The sequence below is a fragment of the Protomyctophum parallelum genome (assembly GCF_964188405.1).
Source record: "Protomyctophum parallelum genome assembly, chromosome: 3".
NCBI classification, from domain to species: domain Eukaryota; kingdom Metazoa; phylum Chordata; class Actinopteri; order Myctophiformes; family Myctophidae; genus Protomyctophum; species Protomyctophum parallelum.
This window is the reverse complement of record NC_139698.1, coordinates 37,936,076-37,953,461: the sequence shown is the minus strand read 5'-3', so window position 1 is coordinate 37,953,461 and position 17,386 is coordinate 37,936,076. Positions and strand designations below refer to the sequence as shown.

At 43.0% G+C, this 17,386-nt stretch overlaps 1 protein-coding gene across 2 annotated transcripts in view; it reads left to right on the top strand.

Moving 5' to 3' along the window:
- The window catches only part of cdkal1 (CDK5 regulatory subunit associated protein 1-like 1), a 337,631-nt gene that overhangs the window by 87,372 nt on the left and 232,873 nt on the right, over window positions 1-17,386 (top strand). For both annotated transcript variants that reach the window (XM_083760475.1, XM_083760476.1), the window contains one exon: window positions 3,971-4,091. In XM_083760475.1, the coding sequence (XP_083616601.1) occupies window positions 3,971-4,091 (121 nt within the window). The remainder of the gene's footprint in view (window positions 1-3,970; window positions 4,092-17,386) is intronic.

Below are 17,386 nucleotides of genomic sequence, written 5' to 3'. Positions count from 1 at the left end.
CAGGAGAGACATCGCACACAGGTCAATATGTCATCATTTTATCTCCCTGTCCCCTTCCTCTTTCCATGTATCCATCCTTTATATCTAGTCAATACTTTGTCCAATAGAGGCTTCAGTAATCACTTGTTTAACAGATCTCTGCAAGGGTGGTTTGTCCATCTGTCTGCATCACCCTTGATTCAACTCACTCCCCCCCTCTCCTCTCCCCTTCCCTTCTGTAGTAGGTGATGTTATAATACGCCATTACTGTACGAGTGGAAGGAAGGATTTATGTCCACTCCCATTAATAGAAGACAGAGGAGAACAAAGGGGGGGAAGAGGGAGAGATGACAACAGAAAAGAAGAGGGCGGAGAGAAGGCTGGTCGGCAACAAGAAAATTAGATACATATTTGTGTGATCATTGCTTCCTCGGCGGTCACTTCCTGTAAACTGTGTAATTATGATGACAAATAGTCATAGCGGGACTGAAAGCCTCTGTTTTGCTTACAGCAGTCACCATGTTTACACACGCACGCACGCACGCACATGCACGCACACGCGCGCGCGCACACACACACACATACACACACACACACACACACACACACACATTCATGATGCCCAAACTAACATCCTTAGGACCCCAAATGACACCTTGGAAAGCATGAGTGTCTATTTCAAACAAAGTGTTTTTTGACTGGGGTGTCATATTTTGACAGCAGGAATTGCCTGTCATAATTTGACCCCCCAGTATTAGGATGTTGATATTCCTTCATCAGCCAACACTCCCCGCTGACAGGTAGTACCCCCCCCCCCCCCCCCCCCCCCCCAAGAGAGGACGTACAGGGCCTTAGTCCTACTCCTCCTCCCAGCCAACACTCCCCACTGACAGGTAGTTGTTAATAATGTAAATAAAAACGAATAAAAAACAACAATGCAATGGCTACTTGTTCTCAAAGTGAACCAGGGACCCCCAGGTGTCCTCAAGGAGGTTCCCTGCTAAAATGAAGTATATAAACCAAATGTACCATTGGCACTTTAAGGAAGTTGTTTTGATGGGTTGAATATCCCCAGTGTGATAGTTGACTTCTTTGACTTATAATTTCTCATTTTCATTTACGCATCTCGGCTTTGTACTTTCTCTCTTTCCCTCAGTCCTTCCATTCTCATGTGAGGTGTTTACACTGTTTGTGTGAGAGACCTCTGGAGTGGAGGGATGGATGGATGTATTGAATGAAGGATAAACGGAGGGAGGGATGGATGAATAGATGGACAGACAGTTGAAAGGAAGGATGAGAATAGTGCTAATTCCCAATCTGCTCTTTCCATTACAATCCTTGACCAGTCTCGGGACGGATTGGACGATAGCGAGGCTAGATGGAATCCGACTGCCAAATGCCAAATCCCAGTTGTTTTCCATGAGGGAAGTTTTCTCATTTCCCCGCTTGTACCTGGGATATTACGACTGGTCACGCTTCGCCGATTGGCTCTTTGTCCTCCTTCGGGGGCAGATTGTCATTTTTATCTACCAATCGATAGCCCTTCCTTTCTGCCCTAAGCCCGCCCCCCAAGGGACTAGTGTAAAAAGGGATGAAAAACAGGAAGACAATAACACCCCTGAGCGGCTCCTTCTAACACACACACACACACACACACACACACACACACACACACACACACACACACACACACACACACACACACACACACACACACACACACAGAGCTTGCTTGTCATCTGACATCACAACCTATTGGCTAGTGCTAGGCTTTCATCCAATTTTTTATCTTGAGTAGAAAATTGTCAACCAACCAAACTGGGCAATATTAGTGGGGCGGCAGTGGCTCAGGGGTAGAGTGGCTGGTAAGGCGGCCAGATGGGAACTGTGAGGTTCCCAGTTGATCCCGGGCTTCCCCAGAGTTAGTGTGGAAGTGTCCTTGAGCAAGACTCTGTAGTTGAGCCCCTAATTGCTCCTGATGAGCAGGTTGGTGCCTTGTATGGTTTCCTCTGCCATCGCTGTATGAATGTGTGTGTGAATATAATGCACAATCTATGTAAAGCTCTTTGGATAAAAGCGCTATATAAATACACCATTTATCATTTATATTTTTACTTTGCTACACTTATCAGTATATTATCAGTATAGTGCCAATGGACATGTGTTTGTGTTAAAATGAGGTGTGGTCTGGCACATTGGTATCTTACACACAGCAAGTGTAACAAAGTAATTGTGTTTTATACTAGTCTGTAGTTAGACTAACTGCCGGGATCAGTGACAGCACATATATTTCCTTATTATTTAGACCAGGGGTTCTCAACCTGTGGGTTGGACTTCTTTAATACCTAAAAAATAGCATGGAAACGGCATCTAAAGTAATCAGCAAACTATACAATAAAAACTGATCAAACATTGGCCAAATTGTCAAAGAATATAAGAAAGAGGCAAAAATTGTGAAAATAGTGGATCTACAATCTCGCAAGGCGCCTTGTGAGATTGTAGATCCAAAATTGAATACGAATACAAATATGATTATTCTGGGGGGTCACGGCCTGAAAAGTTTGAGAAGCACTGATTTAGACAGTGTGACGCTGCTGTAACAGTTCATAATGAAATCCAGCGCTCCCGACACGCGGAGCACCCAGCCATCCATCATGCTTTAATAAGTGGTTTAAAAGTACCCTTTACTGAGAGTGAGCATTTTAAGATTTTTAAGTTTATATGTCAAGATGTCACACTGTAGATGTCTCTTGGATATAGGCTACAGGAGGAACTTCGACCAGGTACATGGCCACATGGTCCACCTGCTTCAATTTAAGTCCATTACAGTCCAACACAATAACACTCATGTTCAACATGGTAGATGACATATCTGAGGGACTCCGTACAACAATATATTGCATTGGGTAAATGCCTGTTTTCTTTGCACGAAGACAAGCGGTGAGGAGAGTATGCATTATTTCAAATAATTGTAGTTGACACTTTATTACTTGCGTCCTGCCTTAACTAACAGTCGAAATTAGGGCAGAAACACCCTGAATGCAGTTGTGCCCTGTGCTTTAGATTGTGTGCTATAGATCATCTAATAGACCATCTGGGACCCTACAAGTTTAAAATCCCTGCTACTAGCATTCCCTAGAGTTGAGGTCTTACTGCTCATACGACCAGACACGTCTGGCCGAAGGGTGGTGCTACTGTAGATTATGTTCACCCAAATAGCTAGTAGGGGTTCATGCCTTTAGATTGCCTTTTGGTTTTGAAATATGTTGTGTGAAAACTTGTCATTTTGGATCTTGAGGAAAGGTCATGGGATCATTCAAATGGTTAGGGTTCATGCACCCGGGAGCGCAAATGTGCATCAGCAAGTTTCATGGCAATCTACCCATTCAATTTAGAAATGTTGTGTGTGCAAGTGGAGATTTTGGCCTACGGGTGGTGTTAGTGGAAAGCCCATGGGATCACCAAAAATTAATGGGAGCATGAAAGTGCACAGTAAATTCCATGGCAATCCAGCCAGTGCCGTAGTCTTCAAGATATTCAGTTTGAGAAGTGGTGGACGGACGGCCCGACACACAGACCACCACGCCTCACCATTCTCTGAAGCACATTCAGGGGTTTGGTCACAGGGCAGTATACTGGTGTATAGAGATGTAATGAAACTGTTTTATTTGTGGAATGTGACGATTCCCTAGCACTCACAGATGTCGCTATCTTGCCTTTCCTTCCACCATTTTCAGTGCCCTGATCTACGATATGAAGTTGCTGATAGTAGATTTGGAGTTGTATTTTTCATTTGGGTTGTTATGCCAGTGCCCACAACGAGAGCTCAAACCCAACAACAGCACTCTGATAAAGTACATTCAACTACTAAGTACCGTTTGTGTGTGTGTGTGTGTGTGTGTGTGTGTGTGCTCGTGCGTGCGCACACATGATTATGTAGACATACCTAGTTGTCTCTTTGGTTAATATCGCTGTGTCTGTTCTTTTGCAGGTCACTCAGTTCGTCTCTTGAGTCAGAAGAAAGATGGAGGCAGAAGGCTTGGAGGGGCCCGATTAGACCTGCCCAAAATCCGAAAGAACCCACTCATAGAAATTATCTCCATCAACACTGGGTAAACTAAACCTATGAATTAAAAATGTCCACTGCTTCCCTGCTGTCATTGTACAGTAGATGACAGTTGTGTGTGTGTGTGTGTGTGTGTGTGTGTGTGTGTGTGCTAAGCAGAACCTCCTTGCACCTCTGATTGTATCAATTTCACATTTTTTGCTTTGTGTTTGTGACAGTGCATGCTTATGTGATTCTGTTATATACACACGTTTGCAAATTAAATCCTATGGTTGTGTGTAAGGCTGTCCCCAAGCATTCGAAGGTTCAGACACTCGGTCGTTACGTTGGCACTCGAACCTCAATGAATGGGCTCGAACCTTTTTCTTTTTTCATTTTTAGTTATTAACTAAAAGCTAAAGCCTGACAAGGTTCCGCAATACAATAATCTCTAGACTAACACTAAATTAATGTAATCTCTCTTACATGCACTTTCTCCGATGTGTGCGTACAGCCGCAGCACACAAGCCTACATTGCTAGCTCTTTCGCGCAGATAGCCTATGAACTGTGAAGAATGATCTTGCAACGCGTCTCATCTACAACCTGCTGTGAGCTTGCAGATCAGCTATTTTCAAGACGTGGAATTCACTTTTTTCCACCAATAATGCAATGTCGCCCCCCATAGGATCTATAATGAATTGCAGCTTGAGGTAAAATTTTCTGTTAAATTAATTGAAAATGATGGTTCGTACATTCGCTTGAAAATCCCTGCCGAAGCTCTAATCCTAAAAACAGGGCTCAGGGACAGCCTTAGTAGTGTGAATGTTGACATCCTGAGCGGCATGGACGGAGTTCTCCGTTCAATCAATTTGTAACGCCCAGCGCTCAGGACGGAGATTGATGAAAAGGACGGGTATTATTGATATCAAAACCGATAGCATCGCTCCACAGGCTGGGAGCGTCTGTTGCGCAACATTCCATGTTATTTTCATGGTGGGACGTCATCGAAAATGTTCCCCCCCCATTTTAGCCGACGAGACCAAAAATCTTAAAACGTGAATAACTCTTGATCTAAATCATTACGTCCAATTCTAAGAACAGATTATGTGTTAGACGGCCCATTGCGGTTAGAATTAATCATACCTCCCGTTGTCGATCGCATAGAGAGTGTTTTGGCTACATCAAGCTACTTCAGCCACATCCGGGATAGCATAAATGTCGCAAAATGTGCTCCGCTGCTATAAATCGCTGGGCGCTATGATTAAATGGATTAAATAACCCCGGGCATTCGGGGTGTTAATAGTTGTGAACAGGTTTAAACTCTGTATCGTCTTCCTCATGCCCACCGTCCAGTTACCCTGAGCATCAACATGTCACAACAGAGGGAAAGACAGATTGAAATTTGAGACCACCAGATTTAGCTAGCTAGCCAGATAGACGGACAGACGCACGCATATACACACACGCGTGTGTGGTCTGTGTGTGTGTGTGTGTGTGTGTGTGTGTGTGTGTGTGTGTGTCTCTCTCTCTGTGGTGCTGACCCTTTGATCTCAGTGGGCTAGTTAAAAAAAGGTTATGACACACACTAATTCCAATGCTTCCATTGATGACAATCCATCAATCAACCCGTCTGTGTCTCCTCAAGCTCTGTTAACCACCAGTCTGCAGGATCCATTAACCACACAAACCTTATTGTCCCAATTCTGGGCCTGCCATAACAGGCAGACATTATAGCCTAATGGTCCACCTATATCAAAGCAATGCAATGTGATCTTTGGCAACTTTTATCGAAGAGATTTCGCGTCTAGAGGGAAAGAAATTAGGGGACCAAATAGGCCCCAGGAGAACCCTGGTCAATGAAGTATATAGAGTTTAAGTGGTTAAGTAAACAACTCTCAGGTTAAATGGTACATGGAGCATTTATATAGTTCATTATATCCCACATGCTACAATGTGCAATACTTACACATACTAATTCACATACTGACACTGGAGAAAACCATGCAAGGTACCAACATTATGAGTTAATTGTTGTGTCTTGTTCAAGGGCACTCTTCAACACTATCCATTGGGAAGCTGGGGATTGAACCAGGAAACTTCAGATTTTCCCAAATGGCCCCTCTATGGTATCTCTTGAGCCACTGCCACCGAGTGTACAAATGTAGCCAATTGGATTTGATTACATTTGTATTTTGTACACTCTGGGAGTTACAAAAGGACAAATGAAAATGTTTCTGTGTGGTGTTGTTCTAAGGCTCAGGCCTTATATTACTTTCTTGTCACTTTGTTTTGGGGTCTTTATTATATTTTGCGCGCCGCTAGGGTTGGGTGACGATACGAATCTATCGTCAATCGTTATTTTACGAGTCCAATCGCCGATTATTTTTATTAGGTTATTTTTCGCTGCAATTTTCTTCTTTTGCTAAATAATTTTAACCTACAGCGAAATAATGTAAGTGTGAGCAATATGCGAATCGATTTGGGGCAGCAAAGTCGTAAAAGCGGCCGGGTGGAAAGTGGAAACCCTCTCCTCCCGTTCGTTATAATGGTATGCTCCTAGAGTCCTATCAGCCTGTAATTTTTTACCTTCTGCCTGTTGAAAACACTGTGTGAATGTGCCCGATATAGCAAAATACATGAATCCGGGTGGCAGTGCACATGGGTCAAGTTCCTGCCCGAGGGTTGCACTAGCGACTCATACAGGATAGTCTGGGAGCCAGTTAAGTGGGGAGTGGAAACGAGAGGAATAGCATGTTCTTCTGCATGCATTATGTACTGCCGGTGAAACTCCCCTTGACCAGGTGAACAGAAGTATACTAAGGACATCACAGAGAAGACACTCTACATTCTACACCCTCCCTAATGAGCCAACCAGTAGGGGTCAGCAGTGACATGGGACTACAGTACGGGGGGATTAGAATTTGGACTGCATTAGGTTAAACAGAGAAAATGAAACGCATTATAATTAAAAAGAAAAAAAAAGAGGTCCAGATATGTCTTCTGAGGACCTTTGAAGCATGTGCCTCTTTGTACAGATGTTTCAAGTCTTTAGAGCTCAGTGATCTTTATTTCTGACTAAATCCTCTTGATCTAATCGCCTTATATGAGAGGTGTGTGTGTATGTGTGCGAGTGTGCGCTCGTGCGTGCGCGCACAGCAAAATGCTTCATGGTTTATGGTTCAACTGAGGTCTCTCTCTCTTTGTCTCACATACATGTACACAGTCAGTATTTCAGTATGCATATCTTTACGTTTGTGTATCTCGAGAATGTCTGATTGCACTCTGCAATGTGTGCATGCATATTGCAGAGGACCCAATGCAGTGCTGTGTCTGCCATCGAGTCGTATTGTATTGCAGAGGACCCGATGCAGTGCTGTGTCTGCCATCGAGTCGTATTGTATTGCAGAGGACCCGATGCAGTGCTGTGTCTGCCATCGAGTCGTATTGTATTGCAGAGGACCCGATGCAGTGCTGTGTCTGCCATCGAGTCGTATTGTATTGCAGAGGACCCGATGCAGTGCTGTGTCTGCCATCGAGTCGTATTGTATTGCAGAGGACCCGATGCAGTGCTGTGTCTGCCATCGAGTCGTATTGTATTGAAGAGGACCCGATGCAGTGCTGTGTCTGCCATCGAGTCGTATTGTATTGCAGAGGACCCGATGCAGTGCTGTGTCTGCTAAGGTTGGGCGATATGCCAATTTTTTTCAACCGCCAATCGTCTGACCAATATTCGCCGATTGACGATGTATTCGTGTCATAAAAGTAAAGTGAGAACAGCTCACTGCAGGTCGCAAAAAAGCCAGATCTACAAGCTCTCAAGGCGCCGCGTCCTGCCTGTTTTCGCAGCTCCGTTCGCTAGGCGTTGAGAGCTTGTAGATCAGTCTGTTTCTGCAGACTGCAGCGCAGCCAGGCAGGGTAACTAGCTCCCTTCCCTCCCCGCACGTCGGAGGCTCGGAGCGGAGCCCACAAGCTGCTGCGGCCGCCCCGGGCTGATCCACACAGGCTCTCAAGGCATCGCGTCCTGCCTCTTTTTGCAGTGCCGTTCGCTACGCGTTGAGAGCTTGTAGATCTGTCTATTTTTGCAGCGCTGGTGTCGGGGTTTGTTCACGTTGTCAATAAAAATAACTTGGATTACAGGCGGAGATGAAGTTCAATCAGTGGGTTGCACCAGTATTGGCTACACGCTAAGCTAATGCTAAGCTAAGCGCTATTATGATCCCCGAGCCTATACACTAACACTAGTAGAAAGTTTTTTTTATTTCCCCCCCCGCCACTCACGGGTGGCGCATTGGGATTGTGATGAGACACGAGACAGCAGTGTGCATTCTGTTGTGACTGTATATTATTAAACTGCATGGGTCTGGACTCCGGAGCTTAAACAACATGTAGGCTACATCCTCCCAGCTCCCAGCCTTTACTTTGGCTGGCGGCTGCCGTAAGTGCCGTGCCCCGGTGCCCGATGCTGGCTGCTGACAGTGCTGAGTGCGGGGACAGTGGGAGGCAGGGAGCATACCATTATAACGGGGGATTTTCACCCGGCCGCTGTTACTACATGTTGCTCACACTTTACATGTTAATTGGGCTAAATCGTCCCGAGAAATCGCCTAATAAAAATATTCGGCGATTGGATTCGTATATTCGCGATTGACGATGTATTCGTATCGTCACCCAACCCTAGTGTCTGCCATCGAGTCGTATTGTATTGCAGAGGACCCGATGCAGTGCTGTGTCTGCCATCGAGTCGTATTGTATTGCGGAGGACCCAATGCAGTGCTGTGTCTGCCATCGAGTCGTATTGTATTGCGGAGGGCAAAGGTGGATGTGTGATCTAGGAGGGTTATTAAACAAATTGAACCCACAGGTAAATCGCAAAGATGAGGGGAAAATTCACGAGAGCCCCAAATCCATATGGCCACCATAAGGCAAAATTACCTAAAAAAAATCTGCTTTCAGTAGCATGTGACGTGTCAAACTAGGGGGTTTTCATGATTCTGAATCCATTCCAAGCTTTATTTATGCACAAAAAACACTCATTGGGCTAAAAACAGCCATAGCCGTCAAGTGGCTATGGCCGTTTTTAGTGGGGGGTTTTTGTGTTGCCTTGACATGACATCTTCAAAGAACTGTAATCTCTTAAAGTGTCAATAAGAACAGACATTAACCAACATCTCAGTGTGAAAATGACTTATTGAAACATAAAACGATTATTCAATTTGACCAAATTAAAAATGTATTATATGCTAGGTTCTTTTCATTCTGTTCAGAAATCAATCAGTCACAGATTCACAGTTAAACAATATAAGCAATACCAGTTCTGTTAAGGATTTATTGTAATCTCGTCTTCCCACCAAAATAATAGAAAAGTATTGATAGTGCTATTGATATAGACTAGGATCATTAAGCACTCTAGACAATGGTGTCAATATCAATAAAAAGTAACCATCCCTATCCCTGATCATTACTGTGTTACCATTTGGAAGTCCCACTAACCTCTGTATCCAAGTTGTTTTCCTTCCACGCTCTTGCCATGCCAGAGAATGAGCGTGTAACACCATAGCAGCACTATTGGGTTACAATCATATACAATATTCGTATTCTGCATATTACTTATACGACTCATTTAAAATGTTTTGTTAATCATTTCTAAACCGATGGTGTGCCCGGAGCAATTTTTTCCAACCTGTCTGTCTGTTTGTGATCAGCAAATCACAACAAAATCGCAACAAAACTGTGCACACACACTCCATACCATAGCAGAACCTCTGCTCCAATTGTTTCACATGGGCCTGTTATAGCCCCACCAGGAGGCTGATTTTTGCTAAACAACTTTTTGGACAGTACTAATGACTGTCCAAACATCACGTAAATCGGTACACAGCATAATATACACAGCATATAGCAGCATCTATAGTCATTAAACGAAACGGGTCTTTCATATTTTTCATACTCCATCCTGATTGACTAAGATTGGCTTCCAAAGTTTGCAGGAGTGCTCCATTTTGGAGCAGGCAAAACTTTCAAATCGACGTCTTGGTGGCACTACAGGGTGATTCGTGTCTTTACCTATAACTGAATTGATCTGTGTAAAACTTGGTATGTGCACTCCCAAGAGGCAAAGGTTTTACCTTTGCCCTGCATTTTTCACATCTGCCTTTCATAGCGCCACCAAGAGGCAGACTTATGTAAAAAAAATATATATATATATATATATATATATATATTACTCCTTCCGATTAAATCCAAATTTAACACAAATCGGTACACATGATCTCTATAGTCATGTCATCAAGACGGATCTGTTATATCTTTCATATTCGATCCTGATTGGCTAAGATTGGCATCTAAAGTTTTCTGGAATGGCCCGTTTCTAACAGAATGCCACAAATAATGAATGCAGCATCTGATTGTGGTGAATGTGCATGCAGCTTTGCACTACGTTGAGGAACAAATTCCACCCTTTTAACATTGCCCTATTATAGTGCCACCAGGAGGCAGACTTTTGTTAAGCCATTTATTTTTAAATTACTCCTACTAATTTTGTCCAAATTTCGAACTTTGCTGGCCCACAACCTGGCGGAGACCTGTGCTCTGAAGAGCACATTTTCGAGTACATTTTGTGTAACTTAAAATACACACACACACACAGTCACACAGTCACACACAGTCTCACACACACACACACACACACACACACACACACACACACACACACACACACACACACACACACACACACACACACACACACACACAGTGACCTTTTGGAGAGGTTGTGCACTGTTGAACTTGCTTTGACCCATTTCTCTGGACTTGTTGTTTGTTATAAAGGTACCCCCCCCTCTCATGCCTATGGTTTACCCTTTCCTGGCCTTTCTATGCCCTCGTGACATCCAGTGGACAGATCTATGTCATCAGTCTGTGAATGTGTTTGTGTCTTTCTGGGTTGTGTTAAATCTTCCATCTAACTTCTATGCATGTATTTGTGAATGTCTGCTTGTACAAAGTTGCGTTGCGTTGCGTGCAGGCTGTAGGGAGTGTCTTAAAGTGTGCTGTTAGTGTGCATGCAGTGCAGTGCACTGTAGAGTGTGTGTGCGTGCGTGCGTGCGTTCGTGCGTGCGTGGGTTGCTTGCGTGCATGCGTTTGTGCGTGTGCCAGTGTGTGTGTGTGTGTGTGTGTGTGTGTGTGTGTGTGCATGCGTGCGTGCGTGCGCGGTACTGTGTGCAGATGTCAATCCCTTTCTCAGCCCTTAACCAGCAGGGGGTCTGTATGTGATCCAAATGAGCTGCTTGTTGTTTTGGAGATACGGCCCAGACTGGCTTTTTAAACAAATCCCTCAACTCTTTAGTTTACTGTGTTTTAATTGGAACTCTACTTTTAGTAGATCCAGGGTTTTACAAGAACCGTAAAACGGTTGTTGACATTTTGTCCATTTGGCACTCATCTAGAAGCACAATGAATTCTGAGCTTCATACATTTTAAAAGTTTGTATACAGTCACACTGTAACAAAGGGATTCTACCAACATGCCTCAAGCCTGGAACGGCTAGTCCGGTGCTTCACACCTATGTGGACCTGGGCACCATATACTGTATGGGGGCTTTCCCATGTATGGGGATTTGGAGTGACTGACTGATGGAAAAAATGTATGATTTCATAGTAAATGCGACCTATGGTCACAATAAAGGTAGGTGTGTGTGTGTGTGTGTGTGTGTGTGTGTGTGTGTGTGTGTGTGTGGGGGGGGTACTGTATGCATTCTGTTTGTAGTTTTTGAAGAATCTTATTGATATTCCCAGTGGCGTCATTGGTGACATTTGAGGGATGATCACACAGTGAGGCCTTTGTTGGATACATGCAACACACACACACACTGTACGCACTACGCAGGCACACAACTTCTGATTACCGTAGCTATTATCATGATGTCACTACTTGCTCTGTCCTCAAAATTTCATCTGCATCAAAACACATTTAAGCTGTATTACAGTGTTGCTATGGGACTATTACTGTGACGCTGGGGGTGTGTTCTCTCCCTCGTGTCATCAGTGCCCATACCCTAGGTGGGGATGGCACAAGGGCCTTTCTGTGTGGAGTTTGCATGTTTTCCCCGTGTCCCCTAGGGTAGGTTCCCCCACAAAAAAACATGCTGGCCATCCGGGGCACCTGATGGAGGGGAAAATAACTGGTTCGCATAACGTGTTCCTTCCACACGCTACATCCAACCAGGAAAACTCCCCCCTCAGGTGAAAAGAAGCGGCTTGGACGCTCATGCACTGAAGGAAGCATGAGGTCAGTCCGTTGCTCTCCCCAGGTTGGCGGAGGGAGTGTAGAGCCCAGGATTACATTAGATAATTGACACTAGGTGAAAAATGTTTTACAAAATTGTGGGATAAATAATATAATAATACAAAAATGGAATTGCAGAAGTTGAGACATTACATTTAGTTTGACACAGATAAATATTGTGAAAATAGCATATTTCTAAGATTGTAGATCGGCTATTTTCAATCCGTTTGTCTATTTATTATATTATTTACAATTTGGCAAATGTTTTACCAGTTTTTATAGCATAGTTTGATTACTTTTGGTAATATATATTTTTTCTTTTCCCCCCCTCAAACATTCTATTTAATTATTTTTTGAACAGCACACCTTCAAATTTAGTTTCCCCTGAAGCAAACATCTTCGCACATGAACACTAGGGTGGTAGCTCTTTCCTATTATATTTCGGCTATTTTTACCCTGCGATAACGGCTTGCAACAAAGTACAAAGCATGCATGACTTGACCCCCACTTCAGAAAGAAAAACAAAAAGGAAAAACAATCTATATACATTTATTTTTGGAGACTGCTGTTTTTATAACTCACATTCATGTCCTTTTACAAACCCCACTTAGCCATGCTTTCACACAAAATATTTTCTTTCCTAGTGTCAGTAATTGAGCTCTGCCATTTTCTTAGGCTGGGATGTAGCCGAAACTAGCATACCTACAGCCCCCAGATCCCGACAACAGATTGGCCCAGTGCGACACCTGGGACTACCTATGGAAATTCAATTTAAGCTTCAAATTGATTTACAATATCACTTCCATTAGGTTCTATATTAATTTCATTTACACCTCTTAAATTGTAATTAGATTGGCGCTTCCCCTTGTGTTAATTTGATCCCCGTTAGAAAATAACGCAATTCTGCACAGCTTGCACAGAGTCCTCACATGCCCCCTGCCTACATTTAAAGCCACATTGCCTGGTTTCCCCATTTTGATGGAAAATCTGGAATCGAGATGGTATGAATGAAACATCTTCCATATTTAATGGCCCCATCTGGAAACGGTGACAATAACATCACCCAGTGCAGTGGAGAGTGGTTCACCCTTTATAGTACATTGAACGCAACTATTGTAGTTTATGTTGTATTGTTGGCAAAACTAAAAATGGTTTAATCCTGACTACAGTAGTTTGGGTCAGTCATGTTATCCCTCAGACACATTTAGGTACAGGCCAGAGTTGATTTTGGATTCTGCGGTGGGCTGGAAATAGCCTTCTTCTGTGCTTTTTATAATGCTCTGTCTTGCAGCCGATACATCCCAGATAACAGCATTAGCGCGCTTGATGCTATTAGGAAAACTGGTTTGTATGTTTGCATGTGTGTGCGTGTGCATGTGTGTATTTTGCCTAGGGGTACAAGTGTGTGTGTGTGCATTTCCAGCGACCATAAAAGCCTTATTGTGTGTTGGTTGAATCGTGATGCTGCAATAGTCATAAACAAGTCATTTACGACCACAGTCAGAGAATGGGCCATCAAGTGGTGTGTGTGTGTGTGTGTGTGTGTTTACACGTATAAGGGAGCAAGTGTGTGTGAACGATTATCATTAGTGTTCAGTCCATTGAAAAAGAAACAATCATTTTTTCCTCCTCTGACACAATTTCTCACAGCTCATTTAATTTATCTGTCTCTTCCTGCTCTCCTGTTCGCTCAGTCAGCTGAGACACATTTTCAGCACTCGCTGGCATTGCTGTGCCAAAGCCAGTGTTAATGATCCTCTGCTCATAACGTATGCTACTACCTAATAACAACCTTGACCATACTAAACAGGCAGACATTGAGACGGACGGACTCGACAGGATTGGGAACCAGGGAGCCTTTCTAGCCTGGCTTTAGGGACGTTGTAAACCACTGCAGACAGGCTGTGTTGTAATGTGTTCCACTGCTGCAGTTTTATCAGAGACAGAGTGTGAATAATAGATCACAGATAACACATAGTCATAGTGTATACAAAAAAATATATATATTAATAAATGAGGATGAAGAAGATATTTGCCTAATAATGTCATGCCATAGTAAATGGTTTGGGGATATAACGTGCTTGTAGTGGACAGTTACAGTAAATGTTCTTTTAGGATGCCACTGGTAGACTGGAACAGTAAATAGTAGGGCTGGGCCGCAATTAAAAATATATATCTAATTCATTCGAGGCATTGTAATTAATTAATCAAATTTAATCGCATATACATTTTGACCTGAGAAGCTTTTTTCCCAATTAAAGCAGATTTTGGTATACGAGTAAATCAATGAGCGAGTGAGTGAGTTTTTGAGTGGTGCAACCACTATTATATACAGCTGTGTGTGTGGCTGTGTCCCTTGGTCTGTCCCTGTGTCCGAGCACGAAAATAGCGTCATAGCGTTTGTTTACCAAGTGTCACTGTTGCACAGCCTAACACACAGACACAGACAGGCCAGGGAGGAGCTACAGCAACACTCACTTTTTTTATATATAAAGCTAATCGGTCGTCCACAGAGAGGTTCTGTGGTTCAAAAATGTGATTGTGTTGCTGTTTCTGTAATTAATTAATCAAAATGAATCAGTTAACGTCCCAGCCCTAGTAAATGGTAAATACTGATTGTCAAACTTTGTAGTTAACACCTTCATATGATCCTGTTTCCTTTGTTTGGTTCCTTTTCATTCGTACTGATCTATTTTCCTTGCCTTCCCAACAACACTCAACGCCAATGTTTAACATGTCTAACATGTTTAACATTTGAAAGGCATCCAGCTAATCTAATGCAGTTATTAAGCCATGCCAGTCTTTTCAATACGCCCCGGTTGTATTTATTATTTCTTAGTGTTTAGCTTTGTTATGGCCAGTTAATACCTTCAGGAACATACGATTAACGTGTTGATAGACACATAATGGTGTGTGTGTGTGTGTGTGTGTGTGTGTGTGTGTGTGTGTGTGTGTGTGTGTGTGTGTGTGTGTGTGTGTGTGTGTGTGTGTGTGTGTGTGTGTGTGTGTGTGTGTGTGTGTGTGTGTGTGTGCGTGTGCGTGTGCATGCTCATAAGCAAGTGTGCATCATCTTTCTCTCTGTCTGTCTTTCTGGTCCGTACAGTATTTACAGTATAAGGGAGATAAACAGTGGAAGACTGAAGCGGAGTCTTGGCCCATTTCCCACGGACCATTTTCTCTGCCTCCATTAGTAGGATGACTCATAATGACTATGGCATTGTGCACGCACGCACACAAGTACGCTCGCACGCAGCCATGCATGCTCGCATGCACGCGTTTCTCAGAATAACTGGTGAAAGGTGGGTTGTTGTGGTGCTGTTGCAGTGTACATGTGAATGCTTGTGTGTGCCTGTGGCCTATCATACTGTACCTCTGTGTGTATGTTGCGTGCGCGAGTACTGTATGTGTTGAGGCTAAGAGGCCCCTGGTGACTTAGCTCTGTTTCCTGAGTGATTCGAGTCTGGCTCCCGGGGGTTCTCTATTAAGCTCCACACAGACACAATGAGCCTTATCAGCGCCGCTGCTGACCTTAACATACAAGTGTGTTAGTTCACAGCTAAACTTTGACATTCCTGTGCGTCCCACATCTCTGGCCAGGAACAGAGGTGTAGATGTACACACACAGTCCCAGACACCTCAAAGAAACAATGCGTCCCGACTCCAGACTGCCCTACAGCTGCCCTCACTGGTTCTGGGAGACTGGAATGAATACTTAGGCTTAAAATAAAATCAACCAATTAATGAATTAAATTAATTAATAATAGAAAGTGTGTGTTTTTGCCTGACCTGTATGTTAGTCACAATTATTACATATTCGTCTAATCTCAATTATTTTGTCATATAAGCATCATCATTGTTTGCATGTTTAAAGATGTTCATATAAGTGTATAAGAAAAATAAGAAAATAGCTGATCTTAGCTTGTATTCCAGGTGAGCATCAATGAATGCTTGGGACTGGACCTCACAGTTAGGACCAGAGGATGTATAAGCAGAGGAGGTATTGAAATGGTAGTCTTAACCATGACTGTGCTGTTGCCTGTACCAATAGGTCTAAACAAACAACATATTTGTTATGCACAAAAAGAAGCAGTGCAGTACAATATACCAGGTCAGCCAGGGTGTGGAGAGGAGGGACAGCATGGTTTTACACTGTTTTTTATGAGTGTGTTTTTCCCTCATTGTTGTCTACATTACATTGTTGGCAGCAGGGGCAGGAAGGTACAGTGTAAGTGTAGTGTGCAAACATTGTTGGCAGTAAGGTGATTTGCTAAAATATACATTTATAAATACACAACTGTAACTATTCTTTCCTGAAATGCCTGTAGACTCACTACTTGAAATACCATCATCCCTCCGTCTATAAATATTTAAGTAACGTTTGTCTAGCTTCCTTTGCCTCACATTCCTTTATTGATGATGGCAAGGGGATTTTGTCTGGGCAGGTCTGCTTTGAAGCTGAATTTAATAGCTCTATTGATTTCTTTCTAGATGAAGAAAGTAATGAAATGGTCAGACGTGTTGGCTGATAGAGACCTTTGAGGAAATTATCCATAACAGGGTTTGGTCTGTGCTTGACGTCAACCTTTGGGCTTCTAGAAAGTGTTTGTGTTTATATATCTCTGTTGTCCGGAGGAAACCTCATAACTCCAAAATGTTCATTTTTCAGGAAATGAAAAATATAAGTTTTTAAGGAAATTAATAAAACCATATATTTTTTAAACTATGCAATACTGCCTCATCAAAGTTGGTGTTGTGACTTTAGATATTGTCAATTACTTGCATGAGAAGGAGAGAGGTGGTGGAGTTAGCTGTTTTAGCAGTCCAGTTTGAGGGTCCAATGGAGTTAGGATATTTTGTCTAATGCACTTTCCATTGGTTCAATATTTCCAAAACAACACATAGACGTAAAGGGTGTTCAATAGCTCTGATTCATGGAATAAAATCAAAAACCTCAAAAATTGAGTTATGGGGTTTCCTCCGGACAGCAACGTATGCTTATATACTATACATTTTCAATACAAAATGGATTGTTGTGTGAGTGTGTATGTAACTGTGCCATTTGGAGATAAAATAAGAGG